The sequence below is a fragment of the Amia ocellicauda genome, chromosome 23, assembly GCF_036373705.1.
Source record: "Amia ocellicauda isolate fAmiCal2 chromosome 23, fAmiCal2.hap1, whole genome shotgun sequence".
NCBI classification, from domain to species: Eukaryota; Metazoa; Chordata; class Actinopteri; order Amiiformes; family Amiidae; genus Amia; species Amia ocellicauda.
The window spans coordinates 5,500,429-5,520,961 of NC_089872.1; the positions used below are offsets into that span (position 1 = coordinate 5,500,429).

Consider the following 20,533-nt stretch of genomic DNA (forward strand, 5'->3'; position numbering starts at 1 on the left):
TTTACAGAGTTTTAAGTGCTTGGGTACAGTAATCTGGAAACTGGGCTGGTGGCAAAAGGTCAAGCTTAAGAAAATACTTTTCAAAAGTTGAGGAACCAAAAATGTTCTTTGTTTTTAAGCAGAACGATTGAAATTACATTCACAGGAAGAATGAAAACTAAAGGAAAAAACAGGACTGGAAACAAACAATGACTGTATATCACTCTGTCCATAACTGTTAATTCACTACAGAACAACTAAAATGTCCCCACTTGAAGCAAGCTGTGAGCATTTTAGTGTTCTGTGAACTATTGTACCCACAGTGCATGTAGCATAATTAAATATTGTGACATCATTCAGTGCTTTGGCATACTGAAAAGCAAGATCTGCAGCTGTCCAGTGTTGACACAGGGTGTTGGCTTTCTGGGTCTATCGGGGCAATTGCTAGGTTGGTTGTCAACCCAGTGGATTATGTGTTGATGGGATTCCTGATGGGACTACCTTTTAGCCTCTGTTGTGCTGGTGCATCTTGGTCTAAGGTACGGAATAGAAGTGGGGTGGAATCAAAGATGCTGTGTCTCTATCCAGTGTCAGCCTTTTAGAGATTTTGCTTTCAGAATAAGTACAGCAATTGGCTGTAATTCTGCATTTAGGATCAGTATGAACAGCCTCTGTTTGTTGCCATTAACACCCATTGAACTGAGTGCTGTTTCTATCTGGATAGAAATGAGACAGACTTACAGATTTCTGTGCAACCTGTGCTTCCTGTTGGAACCGATTGCCCTGTATGCTGTGGCAGATTGTAGATGCTGGGAAATTGTCAGTCAAGCCAGAGACTTAGTATGTTGTCTGCGTTTTATTTTAATTTTTTTATATGACCTATATAAGCAACAGCACCATAATACATGCCCAGGAGCTATATCCACCTCCATAGCTGATTCTTTGCTGTAGTTATAAGAAAAAACCCTCGCAAGAAGAAAGAAGTGCCTGGGTGCCTGTTATGCGATTCCATTCCCTGAATCATAATTTAAAGTCCGCTATTATGGAGAGTTGACTCTAGGCCTGCATGCTCTCTATCAAAATATTTAATTAGATTTCAAAGTTGAATATATACAGTATATATATTTAAGTTCATATTATGAGGTTTAACTTGCTGGGACTAGAGTATTTACTGGTGCCTACATTCCAAGATTGGACCCAGTATAGCGGAAAATAAACTTAGTCTCTCTTACTGGCACCAACTATCAACTATCTTATTTTCCCGGAGTCTCACGGTTGTAAACACTTGTACAAGACCGCTATCTAGATACAAATTCTAAAGCTCTGTTTTTGCAAATGTGCGTAACTAAGCTCATTGACAGGTATGTCTCTACCAACATAGTGTAGTTAATATGATGACAGTTTACAGTTGAGCAGTTCTGAGGTAGTTGGTAGTGCAGTCTCCAGTATTTTGAAAGCTCTGTGGTTCATAGCTATCCATACTTGTGTTTGAATGGGCTCAGACGAGTATTATTAATGTATGGGTGTATAACTTATGGGTGTCGTACATTTGAACACTGATCATATGCTTTACAAAAGTGGAGTAATATGATAAGTATCTGACCTGTTATCCAAAGCTAATTGGGATGAATATAATAATAATTATAATTATAATATGCATTTATACAGTGCCTTTCATCCCACAGAATCCCAAAGTACTTTAAAGTTGGAAGGGGACTTTCATTTGCCACTAAAGTGTAGCCCCACCTGGGTGATTCTTGGCAGACATTTTCTTGGAGTCAGTTCCTCACTATACTGCACTACCCTGCACTATGCTACTCTTCACTGCACTGCAGATAAAGTGTAGACATAAGCAGTTATTTAGCCAGTTAAATGGCGGGGGATTTTGTTTTGGTAGGCCATACTCAGAAAGCCGGATTTGGAATTGAACCATAACACAGTTAGACCTCCACTCTCTGAAAAGGGACCTTTAATGTTTAATGTTTAATGTTGTCACAGCCACAGACCAGCACTCTTCTCCCAGTCCAAGCACTTCCACTTTTCCCCACAAGATGTCACCATCACCCTTCCTTAACAGTCACTTCTCCCAGCTCAGTCATTCAATCAACATTCCTGAAACCCCTGTGCACTCAGGCGATCAGCCTCTGCTCCCATTCGCCCTGCACCTCCCAACCTGGTTCCCTGCTCCATATATAAACCCCTCACTAACACTCAGTCATCGCAAAGATTTGTCAGTGCATCACTACAATTCCAAGCATTCTCCCCATGCTTTGTTTAGCCTTGTCTCATCCTTGTTTCCTTGACTTTGCTCTTCCCCTGGTCGCCTGACCCTTGCTCGTGACTACGACCTCGTCTTTGCATTACCACCAATTGCCCTGTCCTGCCGATATCCGACCCCCGCCTGTCTTGAACATCCCACCAGCACCCGCAACTGGGTTCCCCTCTTCCCGTGCCCACGGTACGTTACAGAAAACTCCGCCATCTAATGGACCCAGCAGTGCTGACCACCCTCGCCCCACCCTTGAGACTGCTCTGGACCAGGACTTACAGGCGGAAGTCGCGTGCTGAGACGAGGCGCTCACCATGGCAACTCATCCATCTGGCGATCAGACTGGGCAATTCAATGAAGACGAGGGGAACCTGGTCCACTCCTGCTTTGACTTGTCCGACTGCCAGCCTCAGCCCTTCACCCAACCCCGTGGGTGAGATGGAGTCCATGCCACTGGGCAGAACACGCCTGTCCCCCGATGAGAGACAGAGGAGAGTAATGCAGCACCTCTGCCTGTATTGTGGACAGTCGGGGGATTTCCGGTTTGTGTGTCCAAGTCGTCCTGGCTCCCCTGTCACTTCCCCTGCCAACCCTGTGAGTGCCAAACTGTGCCCGCTCGTCACTCCGGCTCAGTGCAATGTCCGGGCTCGGATCCAGCTCGGTGATAAACACATCTTTGTTTATGCACTGCTGGACCCCAGTTCTGCAGGGAATTTCATAAACAGGGTGACTGTCATTAAACACCACATCCCTCTCTCACAGTGTGTGCCCCTCTCCACATCCGGGCTGTCAAAAACCAGCCCATTGGTTCCGGCCCGGTGTCCCAAAAGACGAACCCCATCACAATGTCCATCGATCTGCTACACTTGGAAACACTGCCCTTTCTGGTGATCGACTCTCCTGGAGCAGACATCATTCTCGGCCTGCTGTGGCTCGCTCACCACAACCCAGTCATCTCCTGGACTGATGGGGACATAATATCCTGGGGACAGAACTGTTTCTCCCGGTTCTCATCCCTGCCGGGCGACACGCATAGAGAGCCCCCTTCTCTCTGCTCTGACACAGATCCCCCTGAATACACAGACCTGGCAGTGGTGTTCAGCAGGACCCAGGCTTCCAGTTTGCCACCGCACCGGCCCGGGGACTGTGCCATTGACCTCCTTTCGGGCACCTCTCCTCTCAGAGGGCACATTTACCCTCTCTCTCTCCCAGAGTCACAGGCCATGGAAGAGTACATCAGAGAGGGTCTGCACCTGGGAATCATCCGTCTGTCCACGTCGCCTGCCGCCGCCAGCTTCTTTTTAGTTTCCAAGAAGGACGGCATTCTTCGGCCCTGCATTGACTACAGGGGGCTCAATGCAGTGATGGTGAAGTACCAGTACCTGCTGCCCTTGGTGCCTGCCCCCCTTGAGCAACTAAGAGGAGCCTGCTACTTCACCAAACTGGACCTGCGCAGTGCATACAACCTCATCCGGATTCGAGCTGGGAATGAAAGGAAGACAGCGTTTATCTCCCACACCGACCATTACGAATACCTGGTCATGCCGTTTGGTCTCGCCAATGCCTCTTCTGTCTTCCAGGCAGTCGTGAATGAGGCTATGAAATCATTCCTGAATCGGTTTGTCATCGTCTACATTGACAACATCTTGATCTACTCCTCCTCCCTCTCTGAGCATGGCTCCGTCCACCTGTCCAGCGAATCGTACCTATTTCCCGTCATCTGTGTGCCCCCACATGCTGCGCTGGATTCATTCGACTCCTGCCTCTGGCCATCCTGGTGTCGCCTGTACTGTTGTGTTGGTTCGGGGAAAATTCTGGTGGCCCGGTTTAGTGCGTGAGGTCACCAGGTTAATCGGTGCCTGCTCCACCTGCGCACAGTCCAAAGCCTCCAGACACCTCCCTGCTGGTCTGCTCGAGCCGCTTCCTGTCCCTCACTGTCCGTCGTCCCACATTGCTGTGGATTTCATCACAGATCTCCCTAAACCGCAGGGCTACACCGCCATCCTGGTGGCCATCGATCGGTTCTCCAAGGGCTGCTGGCTCATTCCTCTGAAGGGACTCCCCACTGCGCTTGAGATAGCGGAGATGTTGTTCAATTACGTCTTTCGCATCTACGGGCTGCCAGAGGACATTGTTTCCGACCGAGGTCCCCAGTTCACCTCCCTTGTCTGGTCTGCCTTTTTCAAGGCACTACACGTGAATGTCAGCCTTAAGTCCAGATATCACCCCCAGGTCTAATGGACAGACTGAAGCGCCTCTTGCCCTTGGCTGAGTATGTGCAGAACTCCCTCAGCAGCTCTTCCTCCGGCCTCACCCCATTCCAGTGCACCCTTGGATACCAGCCTGTCCTGTTCCCCTGGGATGAGGAATTCACGGATATCCCAGCGCTGGATGACTGGTTTTGCAGCAGTGCTGCAGTCTGACAAGTGGCGCACACCCGGCTGCAGCGTGCAATCCGACGCCAGAAGACCATCACCGCGGTCCAGCATCACAATATCTGCCAGGACAGGAGGTTTGGCTGTCCACCCAGGACATCAAGATTAGGCTGCCCTCCAAGAAGCTCAGTCACCGATTATATTGGTCCTTTCCGGATTCTGCTCCAGATAAATCCAGTTGCCTACCGCCTGCAGCTGTCCCCTCACTACCGGATCGCACCCACATTCCATGTCTCCCTGTTAAAGCCTGTGGTATCAGATCACTCGCCTTCTCCTCAGCTTGTCTTGTCTCCTGCTGCTGCTCCTCCTCCTCCCCCTCTGGATCTCGATGATGGTCCTGCTTACACTATGCACTCCCTGCTTTGATCCCACCTGCAATACTTGGTGGACTGGGAGGGATACGGTCCAGAGGTGTGCTCCTGGGTTCCTGCCTCCGATGTCCTTTACCCTTCCCTCATTTCTGACTTTCATGCTGCCCATCCCTCTGCACCTGCTCCTCGGCCCCGTGGCTGTCCCCGCTGTGTCCTGTCTGGTTGGCTGACCGTGGAGGGGGTGGTAATGTCACAGCCACAGACCAACACTCTTCTCCCAGTCCAAGCACTTCCACTTTTCCCCACTAAATGTCACCATCACCCTTCCTTACCAGTCACTTCTCCCAGCTCAGTCATTCAATCAACATTCCTGAAACCCCTGTGCACTCATGCAATTCGCCCTGCACCTCCCAACCTGGTTGCTCTTCCCCTGATTGCCTGTTTGCCTGATCGCCTGACCCTTGCCCGTGACCACGACCTCGTCTTTGCATTACCACCGATTTACCACTGTGCTGCTGATATCCGACCTCCACCTGTCTTGACCATCCCACCAGTACCGCAAATGGGTTCCCCTATTCCCGTGCCCACGGTACATTACCAATGTCCACAGGGGGAACTGGAGCTCAGTTTAACATCTGAAAGATGGGCAAACTGGCCTATTTAGTTTTAACTCCACCATGCTTGGTGGTCATATCTAAGACGTTAATACATACTGGATTAATTAATTAATTGAAATTGTCATATTTGTCAAAATTAGTCGGTCTTTATTTTTGGCAAAGATGCATAATAATAAAAAAGTCATTTCACTATCCATCTGCACCTCCCAGACTTCGGGTATTTATTAGGTATTAAATACTGTCTACTTGGCTGTTAAAAAATGCCAATGTATGAGCTCTTTGCGTATCTCATAAACACTTTTCATGGGAGTAAAAAATAAAAGTTACTCATAATTCTCACGGTTCTAAACCTTTGTGTTATATTTCAGATCATAGTTAATTGTTAATGCGCTGACATGATTTTTTGCTACTGCTGTGTGTCTTGAAATAGTATACGTGACAAATGGAAAAGGTCCAGCATGACAATTATAATACGATTATAATTGGATCAGAAAGAGAATAATGCCGGGGTCACTCTACACGATTTCTACAATCCAACCCGATTTTGTGGGCAGCTCACACTTAACAACTATTTTGCACCGAATTTGTGTCTTGCGCCGTGAATGTGCGCACACTACACGATCGCTTAAGTACAGGAGAACACACACTACACGACTGATCTGACATCCTTGTCGTGGCGATCTGTGTTACAGCCTCCAAATCTCGCAGAAACACACGTGATCCACACAGCGAAAAGGTCAACAAACACGGACGTGCACATGTACAGGTCACGTTTGTGCTGCTCCACCAGTGGGGTCAGTGGATTTCTGCAGATCTGTGCAAAACTGCGGAAAGAACGCGACCACAAGCTGCTGCTGCTGTTTGTGTTCGTCTGTGCGGACAATATATATATATATATATAGTATTTTAATATAACGTGCCCCGAAACAACCATTGGTATTTGAAGTATTTTAATAAATACGTATGACAATCTTAGTCTCCTGCCATGTTTATTCTTCCTGTTTCTTCTCTCTTCTTCAGTCAGCTCAGCTCTCATTGGCTGCTGATCACGTCACTCTCCACGATCGGCGCTGATCAAGTCGTAAATATTAAACATGTTTAATAAAATCGTAGGGGCTCCGACAAGCTTACGATCGGATCGGAGGGCAAGCGATTGCATCGCAGCCCGTCTCATACTACACGACCATCGGCAGCGGGGATGCGGCCCGACCAGGCTGCTTGTCGTGACGATCAGTGCCGATCTGTCGTGAGGGCCAAATCGGGCTCAAATCAGGCTTAAAATTGTGTAGTGTGACCCCGGCATAAGTGTTTGGGTGTAAGATAAAGACAGCAAAAATTCTAACTTTCTTTTTTATGTATTTTATGTTAAGAGTTAATTTAGGTATCATAATTTTGATTATTTTGATGTAACGATGTCTGATTTAGAACTGCTTTCACCAATAGAGTAATACGCCATACACTTTATCAGAAACTTACAATAATAATGAGAGATCTCTCTCCAGTCTTCTGTACCTAAGAAAATTAAAATGTCTTCACAAGCTGAGATAACACGTGAAATTAATCACAAGGCTTTGTGTCACAGCCTAGAAAACCCTTTGTATTGTGATTCAGTTCGCAGTGCTGCTGTTGGTAGAGTGTGAGAGTGTTTGTATGGGGGTGGGGGTTACAGCTTTGAGTCTCTGCGTTGTGATTCACACAAACATCCTGCACTTAGTTAGTCCTGCACATATTCTCTTCAGTAAGTAGGCTAGCTTGACTTTTAAGACCTTTGAGTCTCTTTTTTTTATATCTTCTCCCTCTGAGGAGATTTCAGCAGCATGCACAGAGAAAAAAAAAAAAAAGATAAGACAAAGAAAGAGCTAGTCTTCCCCCGCCTGACACCTTTTCCTCCACTCTTATTGGTCTTTTTCAGTTGGAGGAGGAAAGGCAATCCCAACAGTCTTTCCCGAGGCCCAACCAATTGAGAAGATTGGCATCCTATGTCTTCTCCTCCTCAACTCTGGAAACGGAGCACTACCCTCACCCAGGTGGCACTTTCCTCCAACGCAGTCGCTCAGCAGAAAGCAGCCCTGCGCGCATACCCGCTCGAAGGCACTTGCCCCTCTTACCCGGGAGTCAGAGACCTAGGCATTCGATCCTCATTGCGTCAAGATTACAGGTTCAGCAAGTGTTGGCGAAATTTAGGAACAAATCGTGAGATATACACAAAAGAAAGCAAAACCAACAAACCCATCACAGATAAAAAAGAAAAAGAAAATAAAAGAAAGTCTAAAAAAAATAAGAAACTTTTTCCTTTTTTTTAAATTCGTGCAATAAACTTGGTCTGCTCCACGCATTCAGAGTTCAATGCAGTACATGAGCCCGGGAAACTAGTAGTGCAAGTCAATACCATAAGGAGAAAGAGGACAAGACAGGATGGTATCGCTTCAGTATTGGTTTCTGCATGTGTAAATAGAGGAGGAGAAAAAAGTCACTGTTGATACATAGACTTTTTGAATTGGTGTAAATTTAGATTTGAAAACTCATTATATAAAAGTGCAGTTTTTTTTTTTAAAGGGGGGGTGGGTTTGGGGTACATTTCTGTTACACATTTGTTGTTAACAAAAAAAGTAGTTATTCTGATCTCTTAAGGTTTTTGCTACAGAATCTCACTCCAAAAGCTTTCCCTGCCACTTCTTCAGAGGTGGAAGAGAGGAACGGAAGCACAGACTGCACGTTTGGGTCGAATCCTTTTTTGTTGCTGGTGTTGAAAGGATCCACAATTGCTGAAATCTGTTTGTGTTGTGGTGTTCGTTAGTTCTCCAGGAAACACGCGGCAGTGGTTGAACATGCTTCCTAAGAAAGCTTACATGAAGCTGGGACTGAGCCCAGTCTGGGATGTTATGTGACTGTCAGGCTGTTTACATTCTGCAAAAAATGTAATAGAAATAAAATAACAGCCCTGCGAAGCTGAAAACATTGACAGCAGTTAATTAACAGTTTTGAATATGTTTTTTTTTCCGGTTTTTTTTTCATACTTTAAGGCAAACTAGTGTATTATAAACATAACATGCACAGAATGTACACCCATGTTATACATGGCCAGATTTGCTTTGTGTTATGAAAACTGTCACCGAATCATTGCTTTCACTGCAAAATCCAGAACTGCCTCTTGCTTATATCATGGTGACAGGCCTGCATGGTGTTTCCCTATAGTCTTCCAGTGTGTGAGGAACCCGACAAAATTGTCAGAAATTCTCCTGCGGTGCAGTCATGTGGTTTTGTCAAACCACAGTCTGTCAGTCAGCCTATTTCATAAAGAGTGGTCAAGTGTCCACTCAGCAGCCTTAGCCTATGAAAGTGATGATCTAGCAGTATAGTAAAGGCGCCCTGACACGACTAGATAGTCCCATAAAACAGTTCCATTCCCGAGAGATTGTCATTGTAGGCCAGTCAAACCATACCATGATGTGTGTTTTTTTTATTATTATTAATGCTGGTAGCAGGTTATTTAAACAAAGCACATGAATGTGTTTCGGTGATGCTAAGGGCATCCCAAGGGTAATGTTTCACTTTGTGGAATCTGGCTTTCTTAAAGGTACTTCAGGATGCAGCAACTCCAGGAAAACCTGAGATAATGCCAAAAAAATTACAAAATTAAACCGAATGATTTGTCAGCAGATTTAAGATAAAATTGAGTCCTTAAGCATTAAACTCTTTGGTGGCATCTGTTTAACTGTCACAGAGAAGCATTTTCTTCTGTATTTGTTAACAGATATTTTGTAAACCAGGCTTTGCTGTGCTTAATTGAGCATTTATCCAGGCAATTTGGAATATGAGGAACGACTGGAAGTAATGTGAGGAAGATGAACTATTCTGCAGCAAACCCAAAGTAGCCATCAACCCCTGAATAGCAATCCCTTCTGTTCATTTAAACTTGCTGTGTTCCACCTATACAGTTTTAAAACATTATAATTTCTGTTTACTGGAATTGGCAAAGAACACTCCTAGCCTAAGGGGCAACAGCACATGTAATCAGAAGATAACCAAGATAATTTTTCAAAGGTTGTAAATTATTTATTTCAAAGTCTGTTAGCATTTCGGTGAACAAAATGTATTGATTTCACTGGCATAATATCTATGAATAGGTTAGGCTTTGTTTACATCTGAAAGCCTGGTTTTTGGATTTACATAAAATGGTTCCACTTTAAGGAAAGGGGGAAGAAATCTTGTAAATGATTTAATTTGAACATTTCAAGATGTAGAGACATTGCTTCTTATTGCTACCAGGAGGTCAAAGACAGACTGACAGTACCCCTTAGGTTTTGCTTCCTAATTGACACTGTGTACAATAATCAGGCTGTAGTAGATATGCCTGTGTAAATACAAGAACACCTGACAAAGTGTAATATAAATTGGGTTACACTTTATAATAAGGTGCTGCTTATTAAGGTTATTAATTATTTATACATGTTCAATAGATGATTAATATATACTTTCTAAAGCATCACTAATGCATTATAAATTAGTTATTATAATTGGTTATTACTCAGTTATAGCAATGTATGGAATGAACACAAGGTTGAACTGGTAGCTAAAAAGTGTTCCTCTTACACATTTATAATCAAGACAGGAATGTGTCAAGACAGTAGTGAAGTTTGCTTTATAACCTGTTCATAAATTATTTGAAAGATGACACTTTTTAGCAACCTGTTAGACTTTTTGACCATTCAATGTATTGCTATAACTGATTTATAATGCATTATTAAAACTGTATAAAGTATATATTAATCTATTACACATTTATACATCATTTATACATTAACATGTTAATAAGATATTGCCTTATTATAAAGGTTGTATAGTATACAAAATCTGAACAGGTGAATATGACTTAGAAGATATGCAGGCAGGGCGTGAAATGCTATTGATTGTGGTGGAAAACAAACTGAAAGTGTGATATAGACCCATTACTACAATAACTATCTTGCTGATCTTAAGGGTTTCTTGTTGGATAAGATTGTTAGCTTTACCTTTCTTTGTTTTTCTTACTTGAAGTGGGGGGTTAATCAACTCATTTGTTTTAATTTGTGATTAAGATGTTGCTGAGAGTGTAACCACTGGAAAACCTGACTACACGAACAAAACGGAGTGTGAATTGAAATTGCACCGAGAAAATGTTGCCATGTGATCATTTTCTCACACTAGACACTTTGTAAACTGGACTTTGTTGCATACTGCAGTTACATCCTGTATGTTTTCTTACCATCTCCACTATTATTATTATTTAGATTTTTATATATACTGTGCAAAGACTTGTATTCATGAACATTTGACCCCACAATATGAAGAGACATTCCTTTGATTATCTAACAACCTCAAAACATATGGCATAAAGTTATATATTAGATACCTTACGTATATCGTACCTTACCTTATTGTAAGGCTGGTAAGGCACAGAACTGCAAGAATGTCATGTGAAAAAAGTTCTTAATGTTTCATGTATGGTTATGTTGGTGCCATTCCCTAAAAGACTATTCAAAAAGTGTACTGGTCTTTGTCCCTTAAAGGAGGGAAACAATACCTAGTAGAACAAATAATAGAACATTTTGAAAAACAGCTTCTCTAATCCCTTTTCTGAAATAATCACGCATCCTATACATGGTTTCACACAGATCTACATCTGCGGTTTTGAATGAACCATGCTCTCCCACAAAAATAAAAAATACACATCCTGTTCCTCCAATATTTGAACATAATGTGAAGTTACAAAGTCGTATCAATTTGGATTTAAATCTGTGGGGAGGAATATTATGTTAATCATCATGAAAAAAATACACTAAACACTTCAATTAACACAACTCTCTGTTTGCTAAGAGTAGGTATATGGGTGACATTGTTACCCAAAAAGACGTTTCAGCTTTGTGGGTATTGTGAATTGCATGGCTTTGTATACTTGATGGGTCTGTCACAGGTAATATTTCTCAAACCCACAATGTAGAGTAACTGAGATTTAGGCTGAGATTAAATCAAAACGTTGACCCACCCGCTATTAGACAGTACAGTACTGTCCTCAATGGTGGCTTCAGGTTTTGTAAGATGCTTCATTCTTCTAATCATTGATAAATGTAATCGCTATGAGCTGGTGGGTCAAAGGTTTGAATTAATCTGTCCCAGTTAAGCGTGTAAATTACAAAAAGACCAGAATACTTGTCATAGCTTATAAAACAACACAATCCTTTTAAAATGCTTCTTAATTTATTTTTCAAGGGTAATTAGCTTTATATGTCATTAAAAAGAATATTAACTGTTTTCCTTTATTATTTTGCTACATGTGAATGTTGTCTGATGGGTAAATATCAATCAGGTAGATATATAATGTTTCAATATGACTAATACATATAGTAAAAGATCAAATATTATTGGAGAGACGTAGTAGTGTGTTGCGGGTTTACAGACTTGTTTGTTACAGTCAGCATCAAGTTGTGGTGGACTGTACCTTGTAGAGTAATATAAACCTATAACCTTGAGTTCCCAGCAATTTTAATATTCAGAGGAAAAAAAAAAGTTTGTGTGTGATTTTCATTCAAGTCCTGATATTGTGAAATTCTGAAACTATTTTGCCTTACAGTCTTTCAGTTCTTTTCCATGCAATAGAAGTTGCCTTTTTTGTTTAGTATTTTTTTTTATTTTTTTTTATTTGACTAATTCATTTTGGATGCTGATTTCATGATTGCTGAATTCACTATACCGTCATGACATCCATTTTGCTTTTTGTTTTGTTTCCAAAGAGTTATCTTTAGAGGAGAAAAGCTTGTAAGTGAAAAAGAAGTGAATAATGTTAAGAACTTAATAAACTATGTAACGGGTATAGTTTAAAAAAATGTTTGCTGCTATAACAGAATACATTACTAGAGTGCAATACTATATAGAAATATTGATATCGATGGCCAATATTTAACTGTAGCTAGATACTATTTGTGATGTCTGTGACCTGTGATGCACGATAATAGTGCTCAACAATACAGTTTCCATAGTTCACCTCAAGAGTAACCAAAAACAGGGACAGGGTTCTTCGATGTTTCTCACTTTCAGAGTGTGCGAACGCTCCTCTTTTGTGTTGCTTTTGTATTGTTTTATCTTCAGTGCATTCACAGTTTTAAGTGTATTATGTAGTTAAGCAATGGAAAAAAAACAGCTGTTTAAATGTCTGGACAGTCTTTGACAGAGATTAAGATACTCGTGTTTGTGTCCTACTTTTCTGTTGCTCTCACGAATGGAATCACTGCAGTGCTTAAATGACCCACTATTACATGAATGATATATTTTTTTATGGTTGCTTCCACTTTGCCTAACTAAGCACTTAAAGCAATTGTCTGTCTGTGCTAAATAGCAATCAGAATGTAACAACTTGTAACAGGGTACCTTAACAGAGAACAATCGATACCTACACAGATATAGGCTTATTCTTTGTGAAAACGGAAAAACAAAATTAATTGCCAAGAGCTTTGTGCATAAGTGTAATTTGGATTACTTTTCTGGGAAATTAATTCACATTATATAATTTAGATGTTATTATTGTTAGAAAATCAGTAACAACTGTACAAATACTTGCAGATGAGGTTTCAATGTGTAAACATGAGAGAAGTCCTTATTTAACTTTCAGAACAATTTAAAAACGTGTTTAACATGAATATAGTCTAGGGAGGTACCAAGAATCTGTGCACCGAGCTAACATGTTGACGCAGAGTTCATTAATAAATAACTAAAGGTTTATGAAAATGTCTTCGAAAGCTGCTTTTTAAAACAAGATGGATTCACAGAAGGAGTCCATATGCAGCCATGGTCCCCAGCAAGACTGTCATGCTTTTATCGTAATCTGCATCAATGTGAACAAGTAATCCATCGCTGCTTCAGGATTTACTCACCTTTGAGTGGTTGTCCACAATATGACGCAAGGAGCTTCAACGAGGGTTAGATTGAATGGTGAAAGAGTCAGACATACAATAGGGTGGCAGCATAAAGTTTCAGACATCAATGTGCAATTCTTTTCAGATTGTCTCTGATCAGCACGATTCTCATCCAGTTTCCCCTTTTTTACTTGGCACAAATCTCACTTAGGCCTAAAAGGATTCACTCTGCGAAAGGCTCTTTCTGTAAACTACACTGCTTTAGCCATTAAAAACTACTGTATATTGAATGTATGTGTTCTTAAACTGCTGAACTGGGAGTGATTTACAGTGATCTACTTTTGGCGTTCATCTGCATGATGTATTTTAATCGTTGTAAAGAGCCCATGCTGTATTTCACAAAACATAGTGTTCATTTCCAAGAAGAGGTGCTTCATGGCAGTCAGAGCCCACCAAATCCCCCTGCACTGTACCACTGGTACGCATCGCTTGGCAAGACTCTGCTTGATTTGACACACGTCACCTTCTTAGCTTGGGAGAGCTTACAACCAAGACTCCACTATCATGAAGCACTTCCAGACAGAGAAAAGAGCTATATTTATTTTTTCCTGTTGCTTTTGTATCTTTCGACTGGTAAAAGGATACTCACGGATCTGTGATACATAGTTAAACTGGTACAGACGAAATGTTCAGATGTAAGTATATGTACACATATATATATATATATATATATATATATATATCCATTTTATACCTATCAGACAAAATCAGAACAGTCAGCCATAACTATCTTAAAGATTGTATGTGTTTATTTCTATATTTTTTTCTTGTGATATCCTGTTTTGTCAGATACTGAGTGCTATCACTCTGATGGTATACTTTTTGAAATGGGTGTTTTAGATTTTAAGTGCGAGTAAATATTTCTACCATATACAATAAATGAATACAATCGGGGCAGCACTATATTTGCACACTAATTCTTAAATGCTTGTACTTAGTTTTAAGAGTACAGATAAATTGACCTGATAATATTTATCCAACAGTTTGGATGGAACTTGGTATTCTGGACTACTCTGCTCAATGTTTCCAGATACTGGAATAAGACAGTGCCAGAGCAAAACCCAAAACAGATTTCTGTTCAATATTATCAGCAGAAAACGGCAACATTTTGATAATATGCGCTCCAATAAGAGATCTTAAAGCAATTCTTGAACAGTGAATACATCTGTGTCCTGAGTAAAGGGTACACTCTAGGCTCCTCACATATGTGTGCATGTAAATCCATATCATCGACCAGTGTGAAAAGCAGGTCCTGATTGATCATTCCCCATTCAGACTCTTACCCATGACCACTTCTGCCATGTGATTCATTTTTAATTCCTTAGTGTGCGTTTGTTCCATATAAAAATTAATTCTCCTACAAAATTGTACAATGTTAAAGTTAGCAAATTTACCTTAGTGCCTGATATAGCCTATAACACCTGAGTGTGATGTATAGGAAAATAGTAATAATAATAATTCAAATCAACAAATTCAGAGTAGTTATGTGTTTAGATTGTATTCAAAAGAGATTACTGAGCAGACCATTGTATAACCATGTTTGTAGTGCAGTATGATATTGAGTGTGTTGTAGTAATAGTATAAAGTATGTTTGGTGCTACTATATTGTGCAGCTTCCCTGCCATTAGCAGTATCATCTGTGCTCTTAGTTTACTCAATTTTCTCAGTGTCTGTTTACCATTTTGTGATTGAATGATGGAATAAATGTTCTGTTGCTCCATGTAAATCCCCTGTTGTCGTACAAATCACCCAGACATTGTACCATAATTCTTTGGAGAGCATAATATCAACCAGCACTGTAAAGACACCTGCAGCTGATAATTGTCAGTTTGCCATTCTAGTTCTAGAAGCCCCGCCCCCTGAATTGTGTTTAACAAAATTAATTAGTTTGTTTGTCCATTTGTTTGTTTCTTTGGTTACCTTTTTTAAATATAAAAGCTGCTTGCTGCACTTTGCATTATAGATTAACTGCGAACTTCTGAGGACACTTAAACACGTATTGTAAAATATATTTACTGTTACAGCAACAATGTGATCCGTGAGTGTCTTTTCATTATATATCATTTAAAAAAAAGCCTTTCTGAGATATGTAATCAGTTTTGTAACGCAATAACACTGTACAGTAGGCTTGTAAAATCTACAAGAAAAGCATGTATTTTAACATTTTTAATAAAAGTTACCAATGTACATATATACATATATATATATATAAATATTAAATGCATTACATGTATATTAGCATGCAAGAAAGTTGCTTAATGGCTGTATATATAGCAATCCACTGTATCTAAGGATAAACTTGAAATCACAAATGGGCTGAGTGATTAAAAAAAAAATGCTGTGCAATGGATTTTTTGTGCCTTTTTTATTCATGTATGTAATCTAGACAATCTTGAAAAGCTTGTATACAACCAAAATATTATTAAAGGATTTGAGGGAGGACTTTAAAACCTTGTTGTTTTGTTTTTGCTTGTCGCTTACCTACGTATTTTACCCCAGTCGAATATTCAATATGCAAAACAACATAATGGACCAATTTACTGATCACAACAATTGTCTTGTCATTTCCTGTCAGTCGGTATTCTATTTTTCATGTACTTTTTTAATTAAGCTGAAACCAAATCAGATCAAGCACACATAATAGGATATTAAAAATATTATAAATTGAATGCACTGGGAAAGATGAGCTACATAAACTATTAATTGAATTGTGTTTTATATGAAAAGTGAATAATTTCTTCCTGTGATTGTTCCACTTCGCTGGTACAACATTTCGTTCACATTTCTTTCGGCAGCTTTCTTTGTTTCAGACTTTAACCTGTTTCCAAACCCTGCATTCAGTTTTAAGTTTCTTTATGAACATTGATCAGAAACCCGCCTTGGTTAGTACTGGAATTACATTCAATTGGTGTAATCTGTGTTATCTGGATTCCTTTTCGACCTTTTACCAGTGTTCTTGCATTCAGCACACTATTTCAAGATAAAATACAATGAAGAGTCATAGATTGTATGCACAGAATGTGTTCTAGTGTGCTGTTTGTTTGTGTTGTTATACTTCCTTATTTATACAATAGTTATCTTTACACTGAAAATTACTTTAGTATTCAACATTTTTCTTGGCACCTGATTTCTATAAACGTCGAAGCAAAGTTGTGTCTATCCTAGTAATACTCCGCTATTACCTATGTGGTCAGAAAAGCAGAAACAGTGTAATGGCAACTGTCTTGGTTTTAACTAAATCCAGTCATTGAATCTTTAGCATCTTTTTGGAATCTAGTACTATTCTGAGCTTCAATATCATTTGATGCAAAGGCTTCGTCATACAAGATACAGTAGTGTAGGAATTTTACATTTAAAGCTGACCTAATTTAATAGTTTTACCAAATACAGCCACTGTCCATGAACAATTTTACACCCTGAACAATTATTTACAATGTTAGTGTTACTGAGTGATTGTTTGTGTGTGTGCGTGTGTGTGTATGTGTGTGTGTGTTGATTTGGTGAAATCTATGAAGGAATTAAAAAAAAATCTGGGCATCATACAGGGAGCGCTTATCTGCATGTTTCAAAGAAGGTATGTTCAAGGTATGGAGAATGGTAAAGCACACAAACAATAGTTCAACCAGGTAAAGTAAACATTGGTAAAAGAGAGTACACTGACAAACAACTAAGAAATACAATGGAATGGTCAGATTTGTATTCTCTTCAAAAGTCTGTTCCTACCCATCCAGTTTGCCTTTCAGTGCTGTTGAAGTAGGTCCCTCACATCAATGAGAGATCTTGTCCACATGACTCTCCCCCCATGTGCAATCATTAATGTTTTTTTGTTGGCTTCGTTGCAGGTACTATCAGCCAAACCTTTTGTGCAGAATGGTCTGCCTTTGCCGGTGCCTTCTTGTCTGCCTTACCACGACTACCGAACACAGGAGCAAGCAGTGGAGAAGGACGTGCCGAGGCTGCACGCTTTCCCCCACCACGGGGTGAAGAGAGTGGGTTTCTTGTCGTCGGTGCTGACTGGTATCTTACCGCACCACCACGAATTCCACATCCTGCCTGTTGAACACAGGGAAGAGGGGGACAAGGCAGACTTCCTGAAGGCCGGAGCCGAGCCACAGAGCGAGTCCAGCAGCGAGCTGAGCCAGAAGAGTACGGAGCGCAGCCAGGATGGAGCCCCCTCCACCCTGCTGGCCGACGACCAGAAAGAGTCCAAGGGCAAGGCTTCCACCGTAGAAGGAGACCTGGAGATGGAGGAAGGCTCCAAAACGCTGGTTCTGTTCTCCCCAGGGGACATGAGAAAATCCCTGGCAGCGGGAGACCTGGCCCCAGATGTGGATTTGGGGACGATGGCTGCCATCACTCCGCAGAGCGAGAGGCCGCAGCCCATGGGCAGCCAGTTGGATGTCTCGGAGCCAGGGACGCTCTCCTCCGTGCTGAAGTCGGAACCAAAGCCCCCAATCGCTGCCACTGCCACCTCCTCCCCGTTCACCAAAGTCGAGCGCACTTTCGTCCATATTGCCGAGAAGTCGCACTTAAACATCATGTCTTCCAGTGGCCAGCAGGTGAAGCAGGACGACTACGACTTTTTCGGAGGGGTGGAGGAGCCCTCGGCCAGTGGGGAACTCCAGGAGAGGGAGAGCGTCAAGGAGAACGGGGAGCTGAGTTCCACAGAGAAGGAGGCTGAACCAGAGAGCTCGGCGCGGGCAGCCGCCCCGTCAGAAGCATCCACCCAGAGCCCTGTGGAGGACCCCAAGCTGCAGAATGGTATAGATGTCTCCACAGAAAATGAAACGGACCAGAAGCCCGAGGAAATCCCTCCTCTTGTCTCTGTAGAGTCTGAACAGGTTGTCACAGAAGTATCTCCCATGGTGCACCTGGAGCCCCCACCGGAAGAACCGAAAGAAGATGTATTGCAGGAAGAATGTCCACCCAAGTCCCCAGAGGAGAAGGCAACGAGCAAACCTGCGAGGGAAAGATACAAGAGCCGGATCCCTGTCCTGGTTTCAGAAGAAGACACCGGCTCGGATCACTCGACTTCCCTGTCTGCCAAAGAGCGAATGCACAAGAGGATGAAGCAGCAGGACCTGGCACGCTTGATCATCGAGAAGCGACAGGGCCGCTTGATGAGACTGGCTTCGGGAGGCTCCTCCTCGGCCTCCTCTGGGGATGACCGCCGCCGCCCGTCTGAGACATCGGCCACTGGCTCGGAAGAGGAAACGCACGACTCGGACGACTCCTTCACCAGGAGGGCTGTCAGTTCCAAACCCAAAGCTCTGGAGAGTGAGGCAGGGAGGGAGCGGCCGAGAAGCAGGATCCCGCGGCCTGTCACCCCTGTGATGAAGCTTTCAGGCCAGCAAGGGTCTGGGGTCTTATCTCCGCTATCTCACACAATACCTATTGCTCAGAGACCTCCAGCCACAATTTTTAATAGGTATGTACAGAATGATCACCTGATGCATGTTTTTATTGACCACATACGAGTGGACTTTTTCTGGGAAAGGGGAAAGCGACCTATACACCTTGCATGGATATTAACTGTGGACCCCAGTCCCAAGGTGCACACCCATCAAAACCCACAGTTATACTCATAATCAGAATACAATGATCTCCATCAATAAAATCTCTAAAAATAAATTCTACTGAATACAATGAAAAATTCAGGATAAATAGTCTTGATGGGTTTAAAGCAGTATATTCAACCACATACAAGACCAGTTGTCTACACAACCAGCTACCACATGACAATTCTTACTTTTTATTATGTCTTGTCATAAGCAATGCTCTTTGGAAGTCATTTGATCATTTTGTGTGCCAAACCAAATTCGTTATAGATCCATTTATCTGAAGTATCTGAAGATTTTTGATGCTTTTGTCCAAACAGTGGTTAGTCTGTTAGTATTCATTCAGGGTTATTGTTATTATTATTGTGTTAAACAAATCGAGGACGGGGCTGATCAGGGTTTGACTGGACAACAGAACATCTTTAGCCTGACGGTTTGGAAGAAAGACAACTAGTAAAATGAGGAGAAAGATTTGTATTAATCCAGTCTGAAACTGGTGTATGAACTATATGTATTCCACTGAGTGTAGATTATTCTACCAAAGGAAATGTAACGGAGTAACTACTTTTTACATAAAAAATCAGGGCAATCTAAAACTGTCTACTAAATACCTGGATGAAATAGTGGGGTTAATTAGTTACCAGCAACCGAAACGAGCAAGACATGCGGAATGGCCTGTCTTGAGTTGTTTTGTTCTCGTTAATTGGCGTGTGAACTCATTCTATACGCAAAATGCAAAGATTGCAGAGAAGATTTGCACAAGGCTATTGATTGTGCATTATGCAGTCAGGCTGAATCAACATTTAGACACTTCTTGGCTCCATTTCTCTTTATTTAGCTTCCTGACTTTGTTTTCAGGAGCTTTTATGTTTTTTTTTATTTTTTATTATTATTGTATTTAACTGGTTTTGCAGGAATGTTCCAGACTAATATGTGTTTAACTATAGACTGGAATACAGCTGTACCACTATATTTATCCAATTGCTGAAGCCGTTTACACTGTGCATGCAAATCCTGCTAACACTAATCACAGCAAATCTCATTCATGTTACAATACTTGTACAATAAATGTATCAGAGACACCACATATTTTTCATTTGCATTAAGTTATCTTAATCTCTTAGGCCTGGACCAAATCCAAATCTCGACTGTACTTCCTATAACAAATGAAAAACCATAATTGACGATGGGTTTAGCATTAGGCAGAATCCTCCGTCAAACAAAAAGCTGTCATTTTTGAGCATACCAAATTCCATCGCTCTGTACAGCACAGTTTTTAGGATACAGTTGTTTGGGTAGGCTAAGTCAATATATAACTACTCTGTAGATTGTAGTGACAGAGGGCTTTTTTGGTTAATTGTATGAAAGAAAACATTAATATATCTAATAATACAATACTTGTACTTGTCTCGTTC

At 41.5% G+C, this 20,533-nt stretch overlaps 1 protein-coding gene across 1 annotated transcript in view; it reads left to right on the top strand.

The window, feature by feature from the left end:
* Nucleotides 1-20,533, top strand: part of LOC136719373 (tau-tubulin kinase 1) — a 57,714-nt gene that overhangs the window by 36,144 nt on the left and 1,037 nt on the right. Inside the window, exon 13 of the mRNA XM_066697297.1 lies at nt 17,430-18,988. Coding sequence (XP_066553394.1) covers nt 17,430-18,988 — 1,559 coding nt within the window. The remainder of the gene's footprint in view (nt 1-17,429; nt 18,989-20,533) is intronic.